The sequence below is a fragment of the Asparagus officinalis genome, chromosome 4, assembly GCF_001876935.1.
Source record: "Asparagus officinalis chromosome 4, Aspof.V1, whole genome shotgun sequence".
Classification (NCBI taxonomy): Eukaryota; Viridiplantae; Streptophyta; class Magnoliopsida; order Asparagales; family Asparagaceae; genus Asparagus; species Asparagus officinalis.
This window is the reverse complement of record NC_033797.1, coordinates 137,134,515-137,158,545: the sequence shown is the minus strand read 5'-3', so window position 1 is coordinate 137,158,545 and position 24,031 is coordinate 137,134,515. Positions and strand designations below refer to the sequence as shown.

At 35.3% G+C, this 24,031-nt stretch overlaps 1 protein-coding gene across 9 annotated transcripts in view; it reads right to left on the bottom strand.

Annotated features, from left to right (window-relative positions):
* The window catches only part of LOC109839490 (protein RFT1 homolog), a 36,752-nt gene that overhangs the window by 1,956 nt on the left and 10,765 nt on the right, over positions 1-24,031 (bottom strand). For 4 of the 9 annotated variants that reach the window (XM_020407938.1, XM_020407940.1, XM_020407933.1 and 1 more), the window contains exons 2-12: positions 18,494-18,600; positions 18,319-18,398; positions 17,468-17,562; positions 15,573-15,733; positions 14,689-14,840; positions 13,477-13,595; positions 13,126-13,289; positions 12,928-13,002; positions 12,128-12,199; positions 9,858-9,995; positions 316-471 (exon numbers count right to left, since the gene is read on the bottom strand). In XM_020407938.1, the coding sequence (XP_020263527.1) occupies positions 316-471; positions 9,858-9,995; positions 12,128-12,199; positions 12,928-13,002; positions 13,126-13,289; positions 13,477-13,595; positions 14,689-14,840; positions 15,573-15,733; positions 17,468-17,562; positions 18,319-18,398; positions 18,494-18,584 (1,303 nt within the window). In that variant the 5' untranslated portion in view covers positions 18,585-18,600. Of the gene's footprint in view, positions 1-315; positions 472-9,857; positions 9,996-12,127; positions 12,200-12,927; positions 13,003-13,125; positions 13,290-13,476; positions 13,596-14,688; positions 14,841-15,572; positions 15,734-17,467; positions 17,563-18,318; positions 18,399-18,493; positions 18,601-18,889; positions 19,106-24,031 lie in introns of all 9 variants that reach the window. The other 5 variants (XM_020407937.1, XM_020407934.1, XM_020407939.1 and 2 more) reach the window with 4 other exon arrangements.

Below are 24,031 nucleotides of genomic sequence, written 5' to 3'. Positions count from 1 at the left end.
GAGTATTGAGATTTTCTTAATCATGACATTGAAAATTTCTACTATAAATATAAATTTTTTGCATTTCATAATTGCCCCTTTTTTGGTGTTTTACTTTTGAAACAAGCAATCAACTGCTATTGATTGACTAAATCCTACAATTTACAGCCATGAAAATTTTAAAATCTGAATTTCACATTAAAACATCCACATGCAACTAAGTGCATACATCATGCAGAATGGCAAAGCAGAATGCCAATACTAACTGAGATTATAATTTGCCAGCTAAAGTAACAATCATGTAAGATAGATAATTGACTGGAGTAACAAGGATACTTAATGAATTAGCAGCAATTAGCCCAACTGCTCCAGCATATCGGATCAGAATGACATTTAGTATAATATATACTCCAGAGAATCTGAGTAAGTATTTATTTGATTGCTTCAGCTGACTTTCATTTGCTACAGCATGCAAAAATGCTTCAGATGTACCTAAACATCAGAAGTAATTTCAGAACGTTTCTACATATATAAGTAGATAAAAATCTCCAACATGGAGGTTTACACCACAAAAAAGATCATTATATGATTTCAATGACAGGTAACTTCAGACCTGTAATTATGAGCTCTGTAACACATATAAATTGCCAATATTTTTGTTTTAAAATTGACATCGAATCACTGGGAACTTCCATACAACCGTGTTCTTCCTTGTAAGTAATTTTTTAAAATCTGGGTTTCCTGAAGAGGTGAGGTCAAACCTATACCTGAAAGAGTAGTGATTTTCCATCATATGAATTAACCTAGACTGTACCTTGACCAATTATAGCGTATGACACATAATTACCTGCTAAAGAACTAAATTTTCAAGTGAATAATATGTGAACAACAACTTCTATAGGAACTCATGTGTAGTGAACATCTGAAAAAGTATCACTTATCCTTTTCAAACTGTCTGAATCATCAATCATCCTCAATAATAGCTGCATGTTTTCTAGTTAAGCAATTTTATGTTCCTCAACTTGAAGATAATTAGACCTGATGTGCTCCTTATTTCTACAATAGTTGCATATATGTTTGGGATCACATCAGAACCATTATCCTTAAACTTCTTAGCAACCAAACCTGAATTACATTAACTACTATTGGAGTCACCTGTCAACTGAATGTTCTTTTCATATTTATCAACCAATTGCTTCTCGACTTCCTTGAACTTAAGACAGTTTGATCTGCAAAATTATAGCTTCTTTGGAACTCTCATAAGGAAATGGTAACCAACAGACTAACAAAGGTACTTCATTTTCATCATTAATCTCAAAAAGCACCTTTTACCCAACTCACTAATGATGAAATAAATCAAAACATTATTTCATAATCAAACTATTTGCCAGTTTTAAATAGTTCTCTAGAAGTCTGTAATATACCAAAGCATCCACTGGTCCAAAAAAAAATTCCATCAACCAAAAACAACTAAATTAGTAAGGGATATTCACCTAATTCCCATGTTCGATTTTTCATATCGACTTTCTTCTTCAACTTTCCTGAAATGTGCCCTCTTCAACCTTTACTGAGTCAATGTGGCGTCCATTGTTAATTGCCAATGAACAAAGTCAATGACATCATGAAACTTCTCAAAATCTAATGTAATTGTCATCATGTTGATATTTGCATCTGAAGCTTTATACAAGCATTATAGCAATCCCCAAAAATAACCCAGAATGATCAAACATAATCGTTGGAAATATCAAGAAAAAGTGAGAAGGAAACACACACATATGTGACTCGGCACTAATGGGCTATGTTCATGCGCGAAGGATCAATGATTATTTAATTAAAATTGTGAGAAGCACATAATTTGAGATTTCTCTTGTACCTTACTCCAAATACAACATGAACCTTACGGGCAAAAGAACAGAAAAAGAATAAAAACACAGTCATATACATACATATAGAGAGAGAATTTGTTGTAAACTTAAATGGACTAAAGGAATTGTCCATCCAGCTTATTAACAGTTCGATGGACTAATAAGATAAGGATCTTGATCCAGTGAACCACCTTTCATCTATTAAAGGATAGTTTGAGAAATAACACACAAAATCAGTTGGAGAGAAGAAAATATTGGAAAGAAATTATACATATAGTAATAGTACATCTTGTTTCTATGCCAACAAAGAGAAACAAATCAAAACTTCTGGTTTCACCTTGTATCCACAAACGGCTCTGACGCCATACCTTTCTCCCTCCATCATAAGAGCCACGCCCTCAACACAGACCTCCTCCCCTCATCCTCTCAACACTAGCACCCCAGCTCCAAGGTCATCCCGTCTCCCTGCTACTGCTAGCATTACCACAAGTTCTAGGTTTTGATTTCAGTAGCTAGTGAGTGAAATAATCTCAAATTTTTCCTTCCATCTTTTTATTTTTGATCTATATCAAGCTCAAATTATTTGGCATCAGATTTTTTCATATTTTAAGCAACCTATTCTTTAAATTTTGATTCCAGGTTTACAATTATCGCATAGTTCGCGGACCACTTGGATGATGATTTTTTTTGTGCAAACGAAGAAATGGTAACGACTAATAGACATTTTTTCAAATTCATAGATAAAATAATGTCATTCTCAAAAACAAAACTTAACTGATTGCAAAATACTTAGTATAATCATTTGTGCAATACTTCTTATTTATTTTAATAGATAGATGATGAAAACTCACCTGAGGCTTTGGGCTAATACTAATGTGAGCTCTAATGCCGTGATACAAGAATCAAATTAATGGAAGAGATAACATGACACAAGAGTGCGAGCTATGGGAGCAAGAACAATTGCATGAAAACTTCAATCACATAAAATACGTTCATGAACCAAAAAAAGATATAAAGTTCAAATGCTTAAGAGGAAGTAATGAAGTACTATAATGCTTATGCACAACTTATTGGTTTTAGATTTAGAAGATGAACTAATTACCAGTCTAAAAAGATGATGTCATCAGGATGCATGCCTTCAATTGCTCCCATGAGAGTCATCCTAAACGCAAAGGGGATAAGCTATTACATAAAGATAACACATTAGAGCAAAGTCTTTCGAAGGAGGTATCTAGCATGTGAACCGATTGCCAAGCAAGCATGTGTGTGAAATCTGGCAATGAAAGAAACCGTTTTGTATCATCCTTTGTGAAGGAGCACAATCATAATTAGTATAGAACCCTCAAAAACTTGTTATTAGTGCCGACCAAAGATTAGGGATGAAGAAGCAAACCTAATAAGAACCATACGTGCACAAATATATCTATAAAGCATATCATGAATTTTATTGCAATTCAGCATGGAGGGCTTCGTGATGTTTAAATTGAACGAAAAGATCTAAGTAACTTTGCAATACGCCATCAAATGTCCCTTTTTCAAATTAATGTATCCACAACTTTAATCTACTTTCAAAAACTATGAGCCGAGAACCTTGTATTTTTCATGATGTCCAGATTAATATCGATAACTACACGAAAAACATATTTTGAGTTGACAGAACATCAAGGCTAACCTACTAACATTTTTGAGATGCAGACATTTTTGATACAACGTACTGCAAAAACTAATAGAACATGTTGTTAGATCATTCATCGGGTAAACCACCATTCTATATATTATTTGATTGTTCTTTAATTAAAGATGAGACCGCCCACATAATGGAGTCTATGATCTCATTCTTAATTTAATGCAACCACATAATATAGTTTGAGAATGGTGATTTATCAATATCAATCTAAAAAGCATACAAAAGCATGAGTAGCTTAGAATTGTGGAGACATCAAACTCAAAAGCGTCTCTTGTTGTGGCATCACAAAGTTACTTAGGTCATTCTTTACAAACGATATGTTATCAACCCTTCCAAGCATTGGCAGATCTTTAAAAAAATTTCTTTTGAGGTTTTTTTTTTTTTTTTTTTTTTGGGGGGGGGGGGGGGGGGGGGGGGCAACAAATATCTATTTACCTAAAAAATATAATATTATAAAAGTATAGTATCTAATGAGAAAACATTCGGTACACTTTAGATGGCCGAATTCAATTTGCTACTAAATTATTTAGTGTTTTTAGATAGATTAGGTTCTATTTTTTAAAAATTATTAGGGGCAACTATAAGGGTACAATTGCATCCTAACCTACAAATCTAAAGCCTCCTCTGTCTCCATGCTTATCATACACTGCATTAAGCTATATTTGAAACACACAAACAAAGGAATTTGCTAATTATAGCTCAACAAAATAATATGGTTATAATCATACCAAACATTGCATTAGGGCATGATACCATGACTAGAACACTGACATAAAGGAGTTAAGCGATCTCATCTCCAATTAAAACACAACCAGATAATATAGTTTCAGAATGATGGTTTACCCCGATGAATGACAAACATGTTGTACTTGTTTGTTCAATAGGTTGGGTCAAAAGTGTTTTCATCTCAAAAATAGTGGTAGGTTATCATTGATCCACGTCTAACGAAAATACATTCTTCGTACAATTATCGACACCAATCTGCACATCGTAAACTAATATGAGGTCATCAGCTCATACTAGTTGAAAGCGGCTTAAAGTTGTGAAGACATCAATTTCAAAAAGAGATCTTTATTAGTGCGTCGCAAAGTTACTTAGATTTTTCCTTTAGAATTTATACATAAAACACAACCAGATAATATAGTTTCAGAATGATGGTTTACCCCCATGAGAGATACAAACATGTTGTACTTGTTTGTTCAATAGGTTGGGTCAAAAGTGTTTGCATCTCAAAAACAGTGGTAGGTTATCCTTGATCCACGTCTAACGAAAATACATTATTCGTTCAATTAACGACATCAATCTGCACATCGTAAACTAATATGAGGTCCTCAGCTCATACTAGTTGAAAGCGCGTTAAAGTTGTGAAGACATCAATTTCAAAAAGAGATCTTTATTAGTGCGTCGCAAAGTCACTTAGAATTTTCCTTTGGAATTTATCAATGTTACAGAAGGCGCTAAGCGGACTAGACATTTGAGTCAGCGCCTAGATGTCTAGGTGTACGTCTAGGTCTTTGGCTATTTTTAAAATTATTTAACTATAATAATTGATAAAAATATATATTAAATTCATATAAATTTGAAAAAAGATAGCAATCTTAGATCCACGATAAACTATGCAAACTTAAATACTAAATAGTCAAAATAATAAATAACAATGTTATAGAAAGCGCTAGGAGGCCTAGGCGTTGGACTCGACGCCTAGAACCTAAGAGGTTTTTTTATATTTAATTACAATAATTGATAGTAATTGTCAATGTTATAGAAAGCTTAGGTGTCGGACTGGTGTCTAGACGGATTTCTTTCTTTATCTAAGTAGTGGTCGAGGAGATTTTGCAGAAGGTCAGAGGAGATAGTGAATGTGTTCATATTTGGACGTTAAAGGAGTTTGAAGGAGGTTGGAGGACATGGAGGCAACACAGAAAATCACGATCAAGACCTACAAGGCACAACCCATGCTCCCTTAAACATTCCTAAAAGCTAGCTGGGCAACCTGGGTACCACTCAAGCGCTAGGCACTGGTTAGACGGCCTAGGTACTGTCTAAGTCTAGGCGTACGTCTAGGCGGACTAAGCAGAGGCTTTTTAAAATAGTAGAAGTTATACATAACCCCCCAAGCTAAGATGCAATGAAATCCACAACATACTTTATAGATATATTTGTGCATGTTAGGTTTGCTTATTCATTCTCAATCTTTTGTCGGTAACAATAGAAATGAGCTTTTGACAGGTTTGATACTAAGTCATGGTTGTTCTCCCTTAATACAGGATGACACAACTTGATTTTTCTTTATCGTTCAACTTCTTAGGCATGCTTTACTTGACAATCGGGTCACATGTTATATATTTCCTTCGAAAGAATGTTCTCTAATGTGTTATCTTCATGTAATAGCTCTTTCTCTTTGCTTCTAGGATGATCCTTATTAGGATAACTTGCATCGTGATGACATTATTATTCTTGAATAGATAATTACATCGCCGTCTAATCCCGAATCCAGTGAGTAGAGCATATGGACTATAGTATATGATTGATTCCTCTAGAGTTTTTGAACTTAATATCACGTTTTTAGTTCATCAACGTATTCCATGTGATTGAAGTTTCTTTCCAATTGTTCATTTGATTCGTCAGCGCTCGCATTAGCATGGGCCCAACCCTCAAATAAGAGTTATATCATCTATTTGATAAAATACATAAAAAGTATCGTACAATCTATTAATAAGTATTTTGCAATCAATTAAATCGTGTATTGGAGTATCACAATAATTATTTGTGAATTTGAAAAATGTTGTAGTCATTACAATTTCTTTATTTGCACCAAAAAAAAGATCATCATCCAAGTGGTCTCCAAACCATATCAGAACGATAAGCTTGTAATCTAAAGAATAGGTTGTTATAGATATGACATAAAATTTAAAGACAAATAAAGTTAGCTCAAATAAATAAAAAAATATAGAACTTAGAAGAGAAAATTATGATCATTTCACTAATTAGGAAGTGAAATCAAGATCTAGAACTCGTAGTGATGCTAGTTTCAACAGGAGACAAGGGATGACATCCGCGTTGAGGTCATAGCTCTAGCAATCGCGGGGGAAGGGATAGCCTCAGAATCATTTGTAAATGCCGAGATGAACCCATAAGTCTTTTGATTTGTTTCCCTCCAAGCAAGGTGGAGTCATAATTACTACTCGTTCAATCTCTTTGCTATGTTACTTTATCTCCACATTTTTTGGTTATTTTCCAGACTACGTTTACTTTAATAACTTAAAGGTGTTCACTAGATCAAGATCTTGAACAAATGAGTCTATCCAATAGTCCAAAAGTCACATGAACAAATCCCTCAGTTGACTGAAGTTATTATCCAGTTAACTGGATAAGAGACATTGTCCACCCTATTTTTTTAACATTGTATTCATTTGAATGATTAAAATATGATTAGATGACATGGCATTAATTTATTGAGGGAGTGATAATTTGGTAACTCAACACATATCGAGAGATAATAAGAAATGTATACAACTTCTTGACTTATCTCTTCCCTGCGGCAATGAAAATCAAACCTGGCATTACCTTTCGCCGGGTCAAGAATGCCTCCTAATGCCAAGCAATTCAAACAGTTGTTCCTCTTTTTACTACAGAGAGCGTCTCCCACTCGCTACTCTGCTACAAGAGCGCCCCCCCCCCCCCCCCTTCTCCCAACACACATCGCCCCTCACTGCCGTATTATTTGCTTTTTCTGTTGGTTGAGAGCTTTGGTGCAATAGATAAGTTTATTTTCTTTATGCTTTTTATCCTGCGATGTTTTTATATTTATTTTATTCCATTTTCAAATGGTGTAAAATACAAGGATTTAACATTTCATACTCGTGTGAGTGAACAAGTTTCAACAGTATATGTATATGTAATTATGTACTCTTATTTTTGGCTAAATATCAGAAGACCCTTCAACTCCGGATGATTACCCCCCCGCCCCCCAAAGCCTAACTTCAAAATATCAGAAAACTCCCTTAAGTTTTGTAGTCGTCAAAAAGAGCCCTTTTAAGGTTTAATCCAAAACAAACCCTTACGGCAGTAACCACAACTTTTCACATAGGTGGGTAAAATTATGCAGAGGTTTTTCAGTAAAAATTGTGGTTTACACTTTTAGGAGGTTGTCTAATACTATCTTAAAGAGAAAGGGGGTTTTCTAATAACCCCTAAATTTAAGGGGTTTTTCTAATATTTTGAAAGTTATGGTAGGTAATATGATATTCGTCCAAAGTTATCCTCATTTCCTTAATCTTTTTCCTTTGTGGTTTTTCTCTTGGTCATTGATGGGGCCATATGAACGACTGACGTCTTAAACTTCTTTTGGATAAGAAACTCCCCCCCCCCCAAAAAAAAAAAAAAACGAATGAAATAATGAATGCCTAATTAACATTGCAAAATACTAAAAATAAGTCACAAACGTTGATAAAGATGTTCTTCAACACCAAAGCGAAGTTGAGATGAAGTTATGATCACTTTGACTTGAATCGAAATTTGGCTATAAATTTGGTGGCGAAGGATGGGATTGCATGTGAACCATCTGAACCAACCTCTTTTAAATATATTTGAACAAATTAATTTAGAGTACAAGGGAGATGGCCCTCACGCCACAAGGGAGGAGGCAACGCTCACTGGAAGATATTGTAGCAAAGTGGATATAGCGGTGCTCACAGCGAGGGGGAAGTAGCAGCGAAAGGGCCGAGAGAGATGCAGTGGGGGCCATGACTAGGTGGAGGAGGTGGGGGTTCAGTGATGGCTTTTTTCCCTCCACGTGAGTGAAAACAGGTGCAGCTTGGGAATTGCTATTGAGAGGTTCATAAAGACATGTTTCCCTACTCTTGTGTGTTACCAAACTACCCCTCCCTTAATAAAATTAATGTCATATCATCTAATCAAATTTTAATCAATAAAACAAATGACAGTCAAAAATTGGGTGCACAGGTTCTATCCAGTTGAGTGGAAAATAGCTCAACTATATATGGAGACACCTCAAACACAACTTAGTCAAGATTATCTAAACCAGTTCATAGATGGTTGAGATTAAAATTGTGATTCGAATTCAGAACTAAGTTGGCCTAAAATATTGTGGGTCTAAGTATAATAACTGCAACTGAGTTTTCCTCTTAACTTGGATTCTATACTTGGTCCTAATTCCATCAGAAGTCTGCCCAATTGCACATGTTCACATCCTGACAGGAATATTACCAAATTGAGTGAAGTTTATGTTGCATGGATACACGTGAGGGTGTACATGAGTTGCCAATCCAGAACTTACCCATGCTTCTCTGTGATTCAATGCCTCAAAATTATAAAGTATTGTGTAGCGAAGGCATATATTAAAAAACCACTTAAATTAAAAACCTCAAAAACGAATTTCTAATTAGATATTAAATTCATAAAATTTCAATGAGATATATGTAACTAAACCACTTCAATTGTATTATTATTATTATCAAATGATAACTGATATAAAACTGCTAAGTCTATTACTAATTAGATGTTAAATTAGAAAACCCTAAAGACCTCTAAATCTTCAAAACTTGGTTACAATTTTTCTCTTTAGGATCTCCGTGAACCCTCTCGCTATGTCACCGCCAGCCCTCTCACTCTATCACCGATAGCCAGAGAACTGTAAGTCTAAGAGATTCGGCCATCATCAAGAGCCAAACACAGGAGGTTTCAGAGCGTGGATTTTGCACTTGGAGGCATGAGAAAGATATTGGAAGAATCAGTAGTAATATGAGAAAGATGGAGGTATGAATGGGATTTCTTTAATCTTTAAGTTATGGGATTATGATTATCGGGTTCAGAAACCTCTCATTTTTTTAACCCAATAACCAAAATAACACATCACAAGGGCTAAAACTTATACGACCAATGTCCATACCGTTTTGCATGCGTACCCACACCCACAACAGGTTGCACATGGGTAAAGGAGGCCCCTAGCCGTACACATATTACAGTAAAGGGATTTGAGTCACAACTCAACTTGAAACATGTATAGTAAGGGACTGCCTCTTGCCCTAAATTTTATTCTGCTGCATGAACCAACAACCAACAATGCACTATACTTTCTGGTACATGATACTTGTATTTATTTCAAGAGTTGCATTGAATGCAATTCAAGATCAAATGCAACAAGTAAAGGCATTATAATATTTTGAACTGAAATATATTTAACAACTTAATGAATAAATTAGGACTTCAATGAACTAAAGCCTGTCAAATTGCAAGTATATGGATATTAAGATTTTCAAAAAATTCCAGCAACACTTAAAAAGTAAATCCAGCAACTTACTGACCATTCATGGCTAAAGAAATGACATAGAGGCAATAATAACGAAGTGCATAAGGAGCTTCTCCATCACTCCATTTTTTCCCATAAAGTAGTCTAATGAGTGCATAGGAGTAGCTTGGACCAAAGGCTATTACCACAAGTCCTACAACAATAATATAAAGTTAAAACCATAAATCAATTGCTAGTAAGATAAATGATTAAGATATATTCCAATTCAGGACCACAATTTGTTGAATGCCGACATTTTAACATTCTCTTTCCTACTTCATAGTTAAGGGGGAAAAAAGGTAAGCTCAAAAGACAGTTTGTTCCTCCCATATTTCTTGCTACTTTCCTACTCGTCACATTTCCATTCTCCTTCCCGTTGGAAAACAGACATAATTTTAATGTGAAAAAATCGAGACGCAAATGATGGTCTTACTTACGTTCTGATCTCCAGCACATTTCTGTGTTAAATGCATGCCCATTTTAGGACCATAATTTTCTGAATAACCCACAACTTAACCTTCAACTTCCTACCTTAAGCAAGCAAACAGGTAGCCTCAGAGGACACTTTGATCCTTCCCTACTTATTTCCTGAATAACCCACAACTTAACCTTGAACTTCCTACCTTAAGCAAGCAAACAGGTAACCTCAGAACACACTTTCGATCCTTCCCTACTTCTTGCACTTTCCTACTAGCCACGTTTGCATTCTCTTTCCATGTGCCAAACAGACTCTGAGGTAGGAAACTGCTCCAGTCACCTAATTCATTGTGATTACCTAAGGTAAGGTCTAGCATGAGCACCAATAATTAACAATATCTGAGCAAAATACTATTTACTACATAGTCAACATCTAGCTTAAGATTCACTTTTCCAGGCAATAAGTATACTGGATAGTCCCACCTAGATGATGCACCAGATCAAAGGGTAAGTATAATATTAATAAGGTGGCTGATGGTATGGGTCAACTTTTGCTTAGTAGTCATTATTAGTAATGAAGTATAGAAGTTAAAGACTCAATGTTTCATTATTGCCAGTTAAAGATAGTTGATGAATCCAACTTTTATTGTATCCTCCTCCAGTCGCTAAACACCATGCTGTGATGGTGCAGAAGGTGTCCATAACCGGTAAAATTGTATATCTTGAGTATCTGTCTATGAAGGATGAGACCTCTCCCTTCCTAAACCTTTCTCTAAAGATCAAATCTTGATCAATAGAGAAACAGTATTATCATTTCTATTCAAAAACATACCACATTGGAGGAATGACCGTTATTTAAAAGTGGTTTCAGGTTTTTTTTTTAATTAAATCCAACCCGCACCTGCAAGACCTGATGTTTTAAGTCATTACCTATCATGGTTTTTTTCTCTCCTGAGTCTCCCCCTCACGATCCAACTCTAAAAAATCCTAGCCCCCAACAAAAGTCGATGCCTCCCACAACATCCTGCAGCCTCCCGTGACTTCCGGCGTCCTCCCACCACTTTCCACAACCTTTGGTGGCTCTCTCAGCACATCTCATCACCACAGCACCTCCTCTCACCTCTTCTCATTGTGCGTTCCTCTTACTACAGTCCTCTCACTGCTCAGCTCATCTTCTCGAAGACGATGACTCTTCAACTCCTCCTCCAATCCTCTTTAATATTATGTGATAGTTACATATCTATTTCATACTTAGGATCTCTTTAAATCATTAAATATACATTTTTAGATTTTTCTTGATTTTTTTGTTTAATATTTATACATATTTAAATTAGACCGCTATTTGACTTTACGCTTTTTGCTGCTTTTTTGCCGCAACAGCCCCAAATAGCCTTAGCGATGCCTCACCACTACGCGACGCTATCCGCTATCGATAACCTTGTTAACTTTTCATAGAAACATGCTACCAAGAATGTAGCACCTACTCTAGAATCTGATAATTATTCTTGTTAATAGTAGAAACTATCCATCAATTTATCAATGAACAGTCATAATGCATCAAAACCAATGATTAATTTCCCCAAATTATCTCTGCTCCAAATAATATCATATAAAATTGATACTTGCACATTCTTTCTTAAGCTCCAAAACTTTGTTTGCCCCACTTAAATTGCTCCCACAATAAGCCTCCAACTCAAGAAACATAGATTCATAGCGCACAAGCAAGCCAAAGAAAGAGAACCATGCATATTGGATCTTATAACCCACTCTGCACTTAGGTTTTTGATATAATATACAAACCAGAAATGAATAGTCCTATGTTCTCAAGATACTTGGAACAGGCATAACTATGAAAACTGAAAAACTTACCAATGAGTAATACAAGCTTCATGGTCTCAACTAATGAGCTTGCTAACCTCTTAGTCCTGTCAGGAGATTGTCCTGCAAGATAAGGAAGATCAAAGGATGATTCCCGCAAAGGACAAACTAAGATAGCCTGATTGAAATTAAAATAGTTTGGAGAACAGGGGTCTATTGAATGGCGAAAAATTAAGCAAACACAAGAAAGGGTAATAAAAAAAATTAAAAAACGGAGTTAATATCATTTTTTCACAAACAGAAAACAAATCGAAGTACAAAAACTAATGACAAGACATGGTCAATTGTTTTAATGAATTTTTAATGTATCAACACTGATATATTATTTCTATATGACCATAAGCACATCACAAACAGCAATAATGGAATATCATAAACTTTTTCCATTAATCTAATAATGAACATGTTGTCTTAATAACATCCAGCATAATCCCAAACATCGACTTTGCATTATGACTATAATAAACAATAAGGTATTCCCTTATATAGATTATCCATGACAAATAACAATTAGCAAGAGATCTGCCTAATTTGTTTGCATCATCACTCAATTCTGTTGACATGTTTACTACTGCCAAGTTTATTAATCTATACTAAATAATGTCACTCGTATATGACACACCTATGCACACATATAAGCACATAACTCAAATTTGATACATTTAGATGAATGAGCTTCTTCACATTTCTTTAAAACTCAAAATGCTGCTTGAGTAGAACACTGGTCGAATTATTAAACAGTATCAACTCCGCTTAAAAATAGAGCAGAGCATGAGGATAAAGATACGTACCTGATGCTAATTTTGCAAAAGTAGCATAAGAACTCTCTTCAAAAGGGAGAAAAACCATACGTACTACTAAACTTCCTGGAATAGCACAAGAGATATGTTCAATGTAATTAGTGAAACAATAGCATTGTAAGAAACTGGCAAAACAAAAACCAGGCATTAATAAATCTGTATCACACTCCAAATTACAAGGAAACCTGCCTAATTTGTCAACAAGGCCATAAACAGCCTGGTTATAGGGTGTATCAAACAGTACAAGTACCATCTTTTCACCCTCCTGAAGGAACCATTTCCAGACAGATTGGCCGGTGAATACTAGACACATGTGCGAAAGTTCCTTATCACAATCCAAAATGTTCCATAACCTGAAAACAGACGCACATAATTTCTCATGCAACAAATCATAAGGTATCCAATTCTAGAGAAGTATAAAACCAGGATAATGTAAATAGACTGTAACAGCGAGTCACCTGCACGCCAAACAGGCTTTTCTTGTCTCCACAGATAGACAGAAATGTATGAAAATAAGAAATGGTGAAGAACCTAACACACCTGAAGGGAAGAAGATATGACCGTCTGATTACACGAAAAAGAAGAAAATAAACCCAATAACCTAAAGCCATGCAGCCACCATATGCAATCTGTGAAAAAGCAAATACCATCCCCTTTTCCTGCAAGTTTGTGCTAATATAATTAATGAAAGAACCAGGTTGCAAGGCATTTATACCCATTGATATTACAAAATCAAAAAAATAAGTTCATAAGTTCTGCAATTCCCAGGAATAATACATTTTCTATTAAAAGGAGGTTAACAAAATAAAGTGTAAACATAACATGTTGAACACCAGAGTTTAAATAGATAAAAAAACAAACATTATGTTAGTAGCATGAAATGGTTTAACACAACATTTTGTGAAGTTTCTTGGATTTCAGAAATAGCCAACAAAGGGATGATAAGGGTATGAAAATAAAATAAGGAACCTAATTCTTTGCCGGTTTAATGATCTTTTTAATTTCTACATCATTAAACAATTAAAGGTATATGCTATACGCAGAACTACACGATTCTTAGAAACATATTAAAGTCCCTAACCATTACACCAAAACTCTAAAGTTGTGGTGAGAACTAAGGGTTACCGTTTTATATTCTAACATGCCCCCCGCAAGTCGATCATCCTTTTATGGGCGAATTCTGGACTCACACAGCAGTGTCAATTTCTAGAAAACCTTGATTGCTCTGATACCATATCAAAGCCCCTAAGCATTACAGACTCCAAAGTTGTGGTGAACATTGAGGGTTATCATTTTATATTCTAACACATCATGTATTTATAGTTTAGTTAAGCTCATCTTTGCAGTGAATCCCAGAGATTGATAATTAAGGATTAACTTCCATAAGTGTCACCAGTAGATTGTGGTTTAGAAGCTCTAACTTTCTATTAAACGGTCATCTCTATGCTTTCCCCATATAGTTTTGGACCAAAGAATATGTGACATTCAAATAATAGTGCCACTTGTTATAGATCAAACTCAAAAAATCAGTACTTATCAACTATTAAAGGTATGCGGAACCCATTGGTATGATAGAAAAGACAATACATATAAAAAAATAAAGCAAAAAAGCTATACTATATAGCAAAGAGAATAATACAATAAGCAAAACATTACATTCTCTTAAGATTTTTTTCGCAAACTAAATATGCATTTAGAAGAGAAATATCCATGAAACTGCAATGCATGAGAAAATGAATTTTATAGAATTACCATGCTAGGCTGTTTAATGATGAGGATGTAGGCTGTCATGCAACGTAAAATAGTTGCTGTAGTTTCAACCATCAATCGCAATTTAAGGAGAAGCAAATTCTGAGAAAGAATATATAGTGGTTCTGCCAGCAACTCCAATATACAAGCAAATCCTGTCAATACACACAAGTTAGTGAATAAAAAGAGATAAGATATGTAATGAAACAAAAAGAGGGAAGAAAAGGCATTCCAAAAATTATGAGAACTGACACCTAACATGTCAGTTCCGGTGTGTCCAGAACACTAGCACGAAGATCACCTTTACAGTGCTTCCTCTGATTATAAAGTAATAGCCTCTCTTCAATAAGCATACAACATTACACAATTTTGTATAATATCTGTTTTATGATCTCCTCCATGAGAAATTTTGTTTCTTGGGTAAAGTCTTAGGTATGCCCAACAATTGACAAAAATAAACAGGGATATACCTAAATCTGAAACTCAGCTTCAATCCCAGCCTATGAACGGGAAATAATTCTCGGTCACCATCAACCGCCAGCATTAACAAAATCAAGTTTTAAATGCATGCATGCACGCATTCATCGCATGCACACATGGACGAACGCAGACATGTCTGTGTACATATTGATTATTGATTTATAATCCGACATTCGTATATTTAATAGTTCAAGTTGCATAGCAACCACATATATATTTTTTAATTTCTCTGTTTTTGGGTTAAACCACTTCTGCTATGGTGGAGATCGAAGTGTTCAATTTGTCAGAATATTGGCAGCCAAAGTATGATACAGATCCTTAAAAATGATTTTTTTTTTTTTACTTTGCTGGAAATAATAAAAATCAGGAGAGAATGTTTGCACATGTTTAGAAGTATAGGAAATTACCATGAATCAGTACAGCCTGTGCATACCGATCAGCAAGACTGAGGTTCTGCGACCAAAAGACAAAAACACAAGCAGTAAGAGTAACGAAAATGCCCAGTGGGAAAGACATCCAGGCTACTTTCAACAGCTTTGCTGCATTTTCCTCCATTGGTGCACCATCTCTGTGATAAAATGATATAAGAAAGACAATTATATAAAAAGAATGCAACAAACATTGAATTCATGCTTAATGTACAGTGTTCAATCCTTCGTTTTAATATCTTTCCAAGTACAAATGATTCTTTTAAACTAAAGTATAAGAGATTCTGAAGGAGAAAAAAACTCATACACCAACAAATGTTTGAAAGGACTGTTCACTACATCTAAACTCCAAAATTGGGGTGAGGTTGAGGGACATAATTTAATATTCGACTACGTCTCCGCAGGTTGAGCGCCTAGTTTCATGAATCAAAACCTGGATCACACTGCGGTATATTTTTAAATCCGCTATAAATTTTTGGCCCGCAAAATTTGATCCTAGGTTGCTCTGATACCATGTCAAAGAACCTTCCACTACACCAAAACACCAAAGTTGTGGGAACGGTTGAGGGTTATAATTTTGTATTCTACAAAATGAACTATCGCACATGAAATGGGGTTTGTTAAGTCATGTTAAATGGACGCTATTGAAGCACATGAGACCAGAACCAATTCTTATAAAATCCTTGAGAGTAGGAGCGAGATAGGACGAAAAAGAAAAGAATGCAATGTTTGTCATAGCAGGCTTGAAAGTCTCTTCCCTTTCCTCTTCCTTTCTTCTTATTCCTCCTTATTCAGCATCAACATGTCTATACAGGAAACATGAAGACTGAACCATGCATCTCTATATGACCCTGAATTGTACTTCTAGGATACACGACTTACTACATCACGCACATTCCTCTCAAGGTGTCCGCCGAAATAGGTTGAACTTGCTACGAATGAAGCAGAAAATTAGTGAAAGAAAAACCAACTAATAAGACTAGTTCTTCAGCAATGTCAGAATACTTTTTTATACGGAAAAGTAGACATTCCAATTCCTTAAGGAGTACAAAGGACAAGGCTAAAAGCTATAAAGCGAGGTAGGGGCTTTTTGCTACAGCTTTTAGCTGAATCGAATCGCCCATGGCTTTTTCAGCTTAAGAAGTGTTTGAGACTTGGAGGCTTATTACAAAAATGTGTGTTTAACTTCTTAACAAAAACATATGCAAGCTCATCACAGGCAAATAATAGTCAATATCCTGACAATGTATTTCCACCAAACTAAGGCTTTTAATATATAAAGGAGTTAAAACAGTTATCTCAAACATTTAACATGACAAAGTGTAGGACATCCCAGAAATGTATGACAAATATTTTAAATTAAAAAATATATTACGTAATTGTGGAGACATATGAGAAGTGTTCACACATATCTGACAACTATCCAAGGAAGTTTCAAAGCCTGACATGGTTAGACTTGTTCAACCTGGATAAGAATTCATGATGCACGTGTTCATGCTCAACATGCTACCTAATAACCGCATCAAACCAAAATTGACCTTTTAGAAGAAAGGACTCGTAGAAAACGTCGTAACAAAAGAACACTTAGTCACAGCCACTAGAGAAGCCTTTATTTAAGATGGTTGTTGGTAGGGATAGTGTTTGTGGGCCCTCCAAAGCACCAGGCCCTCCATTGCAACCTCCATATGAAAGAAAAATTCTCCTCGCCTCTTTTTTACATGAACAAAATCTTAGGAAAACAAGTAATCACATATCTTTCAGTGAGTTATTTAAAATTCATATTAAGTGAATCAACTACCTGGCAAGTTGCATATTCTATTGTAAAACAGAGAGGAACATTTTTTTCATTCAAACCGACAGGAAGAAAGCATTACCCTTGAACATCTATGCGCATGCAAGCCCGTCGGAAGCCTTCCCGGCTAAGAAATAAGATGGAAGTAACAAGAAGCTGAAACTGAATTGCATAAAGCTGCAAAATATAATAGAAGAAACAAACATAATAAGAGAATCCGACAAGAATACTTGTGCATCAAAACTTAAGAACTTTTGCTTACACGTATCTTTTAATGCTTCGCAGAAAAATTTAATACCACTACTTGTGTTCTCATAGTTATAAGGCTCATTAATTAACTAACGGTAATTTCATTCAAAAGCAATAATTGCTGAATAACATGCATATTGACACTAGAAAATGGTGTCTTTTTTGTGAACATCATTATCATGACAAGTTTATTAGAATCTTAAATTATAATCTTTTAGCTCCCACCACAACTATGACGTTTTAGCCCTGCATAAAACGTGATCTCGGCGTCCGCTTAGGCAGAAGCGCTACCTAGGCACCAAACTTACCTTGCTTACCCTGAGTTAGGCACTTGGGGAGCCTAAGAAGGCATAAGCTGCTTAAGCGAGCCACACCGCGTTAACAAGTATACATTCCACTTAAGCATAATGATACGAAAAATATGGATTGGGTCAAAATGGATCAAGGGAAAACCCGATATCCAAGTACGATTTATACAAGTCAGGAGTTTACAATCTTATTAAGCTATCACAAGAGGTTCACATATGATTATTTCCTGACTAAGTAAAAATGCACCAATAAAGTTTATGCTCAAGTTTTTTTCCCCCCAAGGAGAATAGCCAGTTCTCAATTTGAAAACACAATTCCAACCAAGATTGTGTTAAAATATGAGAAATCAGCTATAAATAGAAACCGTAGAATTACCGCATAATCAGTTTCCGTTAGGTGCCTCACTATCCACGTATTAAATATAAAGGGGATTACCCTCGATAGCAATTGTGTTGCTGCAAAAACGTAAAGATAGAAATAAAATATTAAAACGAAATGGGAAAAATTGCAATATAGATATTATTAAAACAACTGGTAGAATTAAACTCACCCATGAGATACTTGAAAGTGCGAGCAAAATTATAAGACTGAACATTTCCACCAGTTGACTGTGAACTTCCATTTTTGGTTTCGGTCGCCATCTGAAAACTTAAAATACTACTGAATGTGAATATCATTGTCCAAGTAAGTATTAAATTAGATTGAAAAGAAATAGTTGGTGCTTGCCTAAAGTTTATTTCTACCAGAATTAGAACTAAAGCTAATCCCTTGTTGAAATTAAGACAGGAGACAGTAACATATAACTATAAGTTTAGGTGAAGCATTGATACAAACATGTAAATGACATCGTGTAACTACGTAGTTTTCTCTATTTTGAATTTTTCTAGGAGTACTAAAAGTCAACTCTTATGAGCAAATGATCATGAGGAAAGAAAAGGACACTAACCTGGTGTTCTCTTATAAAGAGAGTATATTGAGTTATTGACAATAAAAGTTAGAACCAGCGAGCAAAGAAGCGGGAATCAGGGATAGTGGCTAGTGGATAAAGGCCGTGACTACAGCTTAGGTCAAATTCTAGATAGAATGCATGTGTTATGCGTGTCTTAGAAAATTGTATCGCTCAATACATCTTCAGTTCCCATAGCTAATGAATAGAAGCAGCCTGCATATTTTCATGAAAAACTAAATCATTCTCTATTGTTCTCTAAGTTATATATCACACATGAAATGACAATAAAAGAAAAGAAGAAAAGAGAGCATATACTATCAGCAGTTATAAATTCAATCATTATTACATTAAACCTTTATACAACAATAACAATAATATAATCAACGCTTGCAAATTTGGTGATCATTGATGAGAGAAACAAATAACATTTTCAAGAACTAGCTTGACACCTTAACTAGCTGGACTAGAATAGCTAGAATACGTGTAGAAGAGGATCTCATCGCCGGCTTCCCCTGGTCACCAGCAAGTCCCCGCCGTCAGTAGGTCACCTCGGCGACCGAGATGGGCAACGGGGGCAAAGCCTTTGAGATGATGTCCAGAAGGGGGAACAAAAGGAAGAGAACAAAAATTAAAGAAAGAAGAGGAAGAAGGGAACAGATCTGCAGTTGGGAAATAAGGGAAGGAAAAGCTTTTCTTAACCCCCTGAGTTTTCTAAAGCTTAATAATAAGGCCAGATTAAATGAATACCATATAGTAATTGAACGAATACTATATCCTAGCACCCCCTGAAGTTCCCTGAATTGTAAACAAGTCCAATCAGAGCAAACATAGTTATAAACTAAAGGGGAAATTTTGGTTTAGACACTGTTATTTCCATTGTTTGCAGTCAGGTCTAGATTGAATAATATAAGGCTACTTTTGGGCTTGGACATTTATTTGTAGCGCCTGTTCTTGTCATAATTTGTTGATAGGTCCGACAATTATTAAATAAGTGTTATAAAAATTATGATAAGATGCCAAAATTGGTGAGAAGCCTATGTGAATCCTTTTTATGGATCTTACTCACTATTTGGATCTACTTTAACATGGATTACAGAGTGATTGGCCTATAATAAAAGTCCACCCTGAATTGGTATTGACCTTATGATTTTAATAATATATGACCTTGTTGATGTCGGAGGGGATCAAATTGGGGAACTCGGTCGGTTATTAGGTGAGTTCATTTTCCACTAGTATTTTATAAATAAAATTGCATGAGCATTATATTTGATAGATCTTGTGCTTGAGAGATTATTATTTTATTATTTTTGGGTATATAAAATGAAATGTGATTTGACATATATTCTAGTAACCTGTCCTGATAATATGATTTTGATTCCGTATGAGATATTAAAAGTAGATTTGATTTCGTATAAAATGTGTTAAGTGATATTGGTTCCCATGCGATCTCAAATAAATGTGAATGTTGCTTTAGGGCCTATTTGGTTCATTGCATGGTAACCAGTTTTTTGTGGTTTCAAGGGAGAAAAATCAAAACATCGCATGTGGGGGCCACTTTTCCATCATTTTTAGTTCATTTCCTTCCAAAACAACCCTAAATAGGTTTCCAATTTTTGTGGGACCTACTGCATTATTATCATCTCTGAGTGTGGGTTTTCCCCTTTTTTTGGTTCCAACCAAACAGATGAAAAATAGGTGTCAGAGGAAATTGATTTCCTCTGATCCTATTTCCTTATGTGGTTGCGAACCAAACAGCCCCTTATTCGAAAGTTATTGAAGAAAGAAGTGTTTTGAATGTGTTTCAACAGTTTAATGGATTTAAGAAAGTTTCCATAACTTGGCAATTGAAACAAATAAATAAAAATGAATTCCTTAAGCTATTTTAATTGATGAGTTTCACACTCGTTCATTTGATTTGAAAGTGTTTATGATTCTAATAAGTAATCTGTTTTTTATTTGACAAATGGTTCTCAATGTTTTCAAAACCCTCAGAAAGTCCACTATGAACTATGAAGTGTGACAACCCTACGATGAATGCACCTTTATCTCGCCTTGTTGGGTATTTCTGAATTTGTTTTGGCCCTTTTGGGCATTTCCGATCTGGTCGGCGACCTATGGCAGTGTTAGGTGTATTCTATTCCTGAAAATTATCTATGATGCGATTTATGCATTCTCATGCTAGTGCTACTGTGTTGTAATATTTGTAGCTTTAGTGTGACCTACAAGGTGATTCTTGTAACCATGTGAACAACTCATCGAGATTTGAAATTCTGACATTTGATTGTGAATTTGAGAAAACGGTAATCATTTGCTTTTGCACAAAATTTAGTAGTCCATATTTTCTCTGTATTTATCTTCATTGCAAAAAGTCTTATTCAGGAATCTATGATAGTGCATTCAGTTTGCACAAAAGAAAGAATTTTAAAATTTTGCATTCTTTCTTAAAAAATTTAATAGTGTTCTTTTAAACAATATTTTGTCATCTCATAATTTCAGATGCAAAACCTATAATCCACTATTTTTTAGAATTATTATTTTGTTATATATTTAGGAACTCTAGTAGGAAATATTCTCATTGAACTTCAGCTCACCCCATCATTTTCAAAAAAATTCAAATATGGCGTAGCTTTGCATATAGGTTGAACTTTTGGTTGTGGTGTGTTGCAAGGAGGCATTATATGGGAAAGCCTCTTTTGTGTCAGCCGAGCAATTTTGATTTTGTAAAATGCTTGTGATTTTTAGGTTGCATAATAATATATACTACTATATATATATATATATATATATTAATATAATATATATATATATAATGATAAAAATAGGTATGTTTGGTACCAAGCACAATTTTGTGCTTGGTAGTGAGGCTGTCAATATCCCATCCACTCATTTAATTCTCATCACTCCCCAACCCATGTGAATATGGGCCCCGATTCAATGAGTGGAAGGAATATGTCATCTCACTACCAAGCACAAAAACTTATGTTTGGTACCAAGCATACCATATTCTCTCTCTCATCTCTCTCTCTCTCTCTCGTCCTCTCTCTCTCTCTAATATATATATATTATATAATATATATATATATATTATACTATATATATATATATAGTTTGCTCTGAACTTCTATCATCAGCAGATTTATATATTTTGACAAAAGTTATGCGATATGAAGTGTCAGGCTTGACATGTGCACAGGTCTCTGCTGTCTTGTACCTGTATCTATCATCCGATGCGGTTTCGTAACGTGACATTTATGATTCACTAATTCTATAAGGTACCTAACTGCAATCCTAACTATTGAAAAGTGAATGTCTATTTCTAACCACCACATCTAGGAAGAAAGTAGTGTACATAGTTCTTTTAATTGTCATCATTATAAATCAGATTTGATGAAAACAAACTCACGTGAAATACCACGAGTCGGAAAGTTCTACACACTAAACTCCCTTTACACAATGGCACAATTCAAACCAAATTTTGGTGGAAGTACTCTTAGAAATCTACACAAAGTGGCACAATTTGCATTAATACTACAAGTTGGATAAACATCAATGTTGAGAAAAGGAGTTGGGAGTCATTCATATTAAACTAAACTACCTATTCATATAGGAATATTAGACAGCTTTTTAGCTGATAAATGAAAGCTTAATGTGATGCTATAACATATCAATAGCAATATAGTTCTACAAACTTAAATCTAAATTTATGCATATGATGTATTTTTCCACATACGCTAAAATAAGAGGAGAAAAAATAGTTAAAGAATATGCAAGGGCGGATTCATTTGGTGTTATTGGGGGTAGTTGCGCCCTTAAATTTCTGGTATTTATCTTTTAGAACATTTTTAAATAAAATATGAGCCCTCATTTAATCAGTTTGCACCCAAGCCTATGGAATTCAATAACCCACTTAGATTTAACCTATTTGAAAATTAATAGGCCAAATACTAAAAGCCCAAGCACTAAAACAAAAAACACAATAGCCCAAACAAACAGCAGATCCGCAAACCCATTACTAAACCTCCCTCCCTCTCTGTGGATCCTTTGATCCTGATCAGTGTTATTTGAGGCGATTTGAGGCGCACGCCTCAGGCGCGATGTGCTTCGGGGCGCAAGCACAACGCCCCGCATCAAGTGCGGGACGCTGTGCTTCCCTCAGGCGCATGCCTGAGAGCGCCCGGCAAGCGCCTCACGCGTTGCGTGGGGCGCGCGCTTGAGAAATAGCAGGTTAATGGGGTTTTTTAATTTAGAAATAACGGGTTATCGAGTCTAGACCCGATTCCCACTACACTTACCTCGCCCAATCTGGTCGGCTGAGAGCTCGGGTTTCTCTTTCCAACCATTTCCTCCCACTTTTGTAGAAGGACGGCAACATCGCGGAAGGCCGGCAACAACAACAACCACACCAAGATCAGTCCTTTATTTTCTTTTTTCTAGTGCTGCAGCTTAATTCTCTTATAATTCTTTTTTTCTTTCTTTTTCTTTTGAACCGACTGCCCTACTGTCGCTGCTACAGTAATAGTAATGTTTCTACTACAGTAAAAATAATCTTTGGTGGGAGAAGACAGGATCCTACATGAAAATACACTTCACTTGTGGACGAAGGAAATGCCAACAGGCGCAAGTGCATCTTTTGTAATAAGATTACAAATGATAGTATATTAAGACAAAAGGAGCATCTTATTGATATAAAGAGGAAATGCAAAAATGTTTCCCTTCGTCAAAAAACCCCTCCCGATGTAGTTGAAGAACTAAAGGAGTATGAAGAAAGGCAAAAGAGTGCTAGAAGACAACAAGCTATAGATGATTACGTTCCAGAGCTTGGAGATGAAAATATGGTAGAGATCGATGAAGATGAGATGCTTGAAGAGGAACAACTACAAGCAACTAGAGACAATGAAAAAGGTCAATTGGCTCCTACTCATAGATCATCTTCTATAATAGCAAGAGAAAAGGGAAGTTTGGGCTTGAATAGTGTAGGATCTTCAACAAAGAGGAATGGGCTGATGGATGCATTTCTCACCTTTGATCCAGCACTAGAGGTCGCTAAGGATGATAGAAGACATAAGTTGAGGCAAACGTGTATTGATGAAAGCCTCAACAAAGATGCAATAGCTAAAGTGCACTAAGACATTGCTCGCT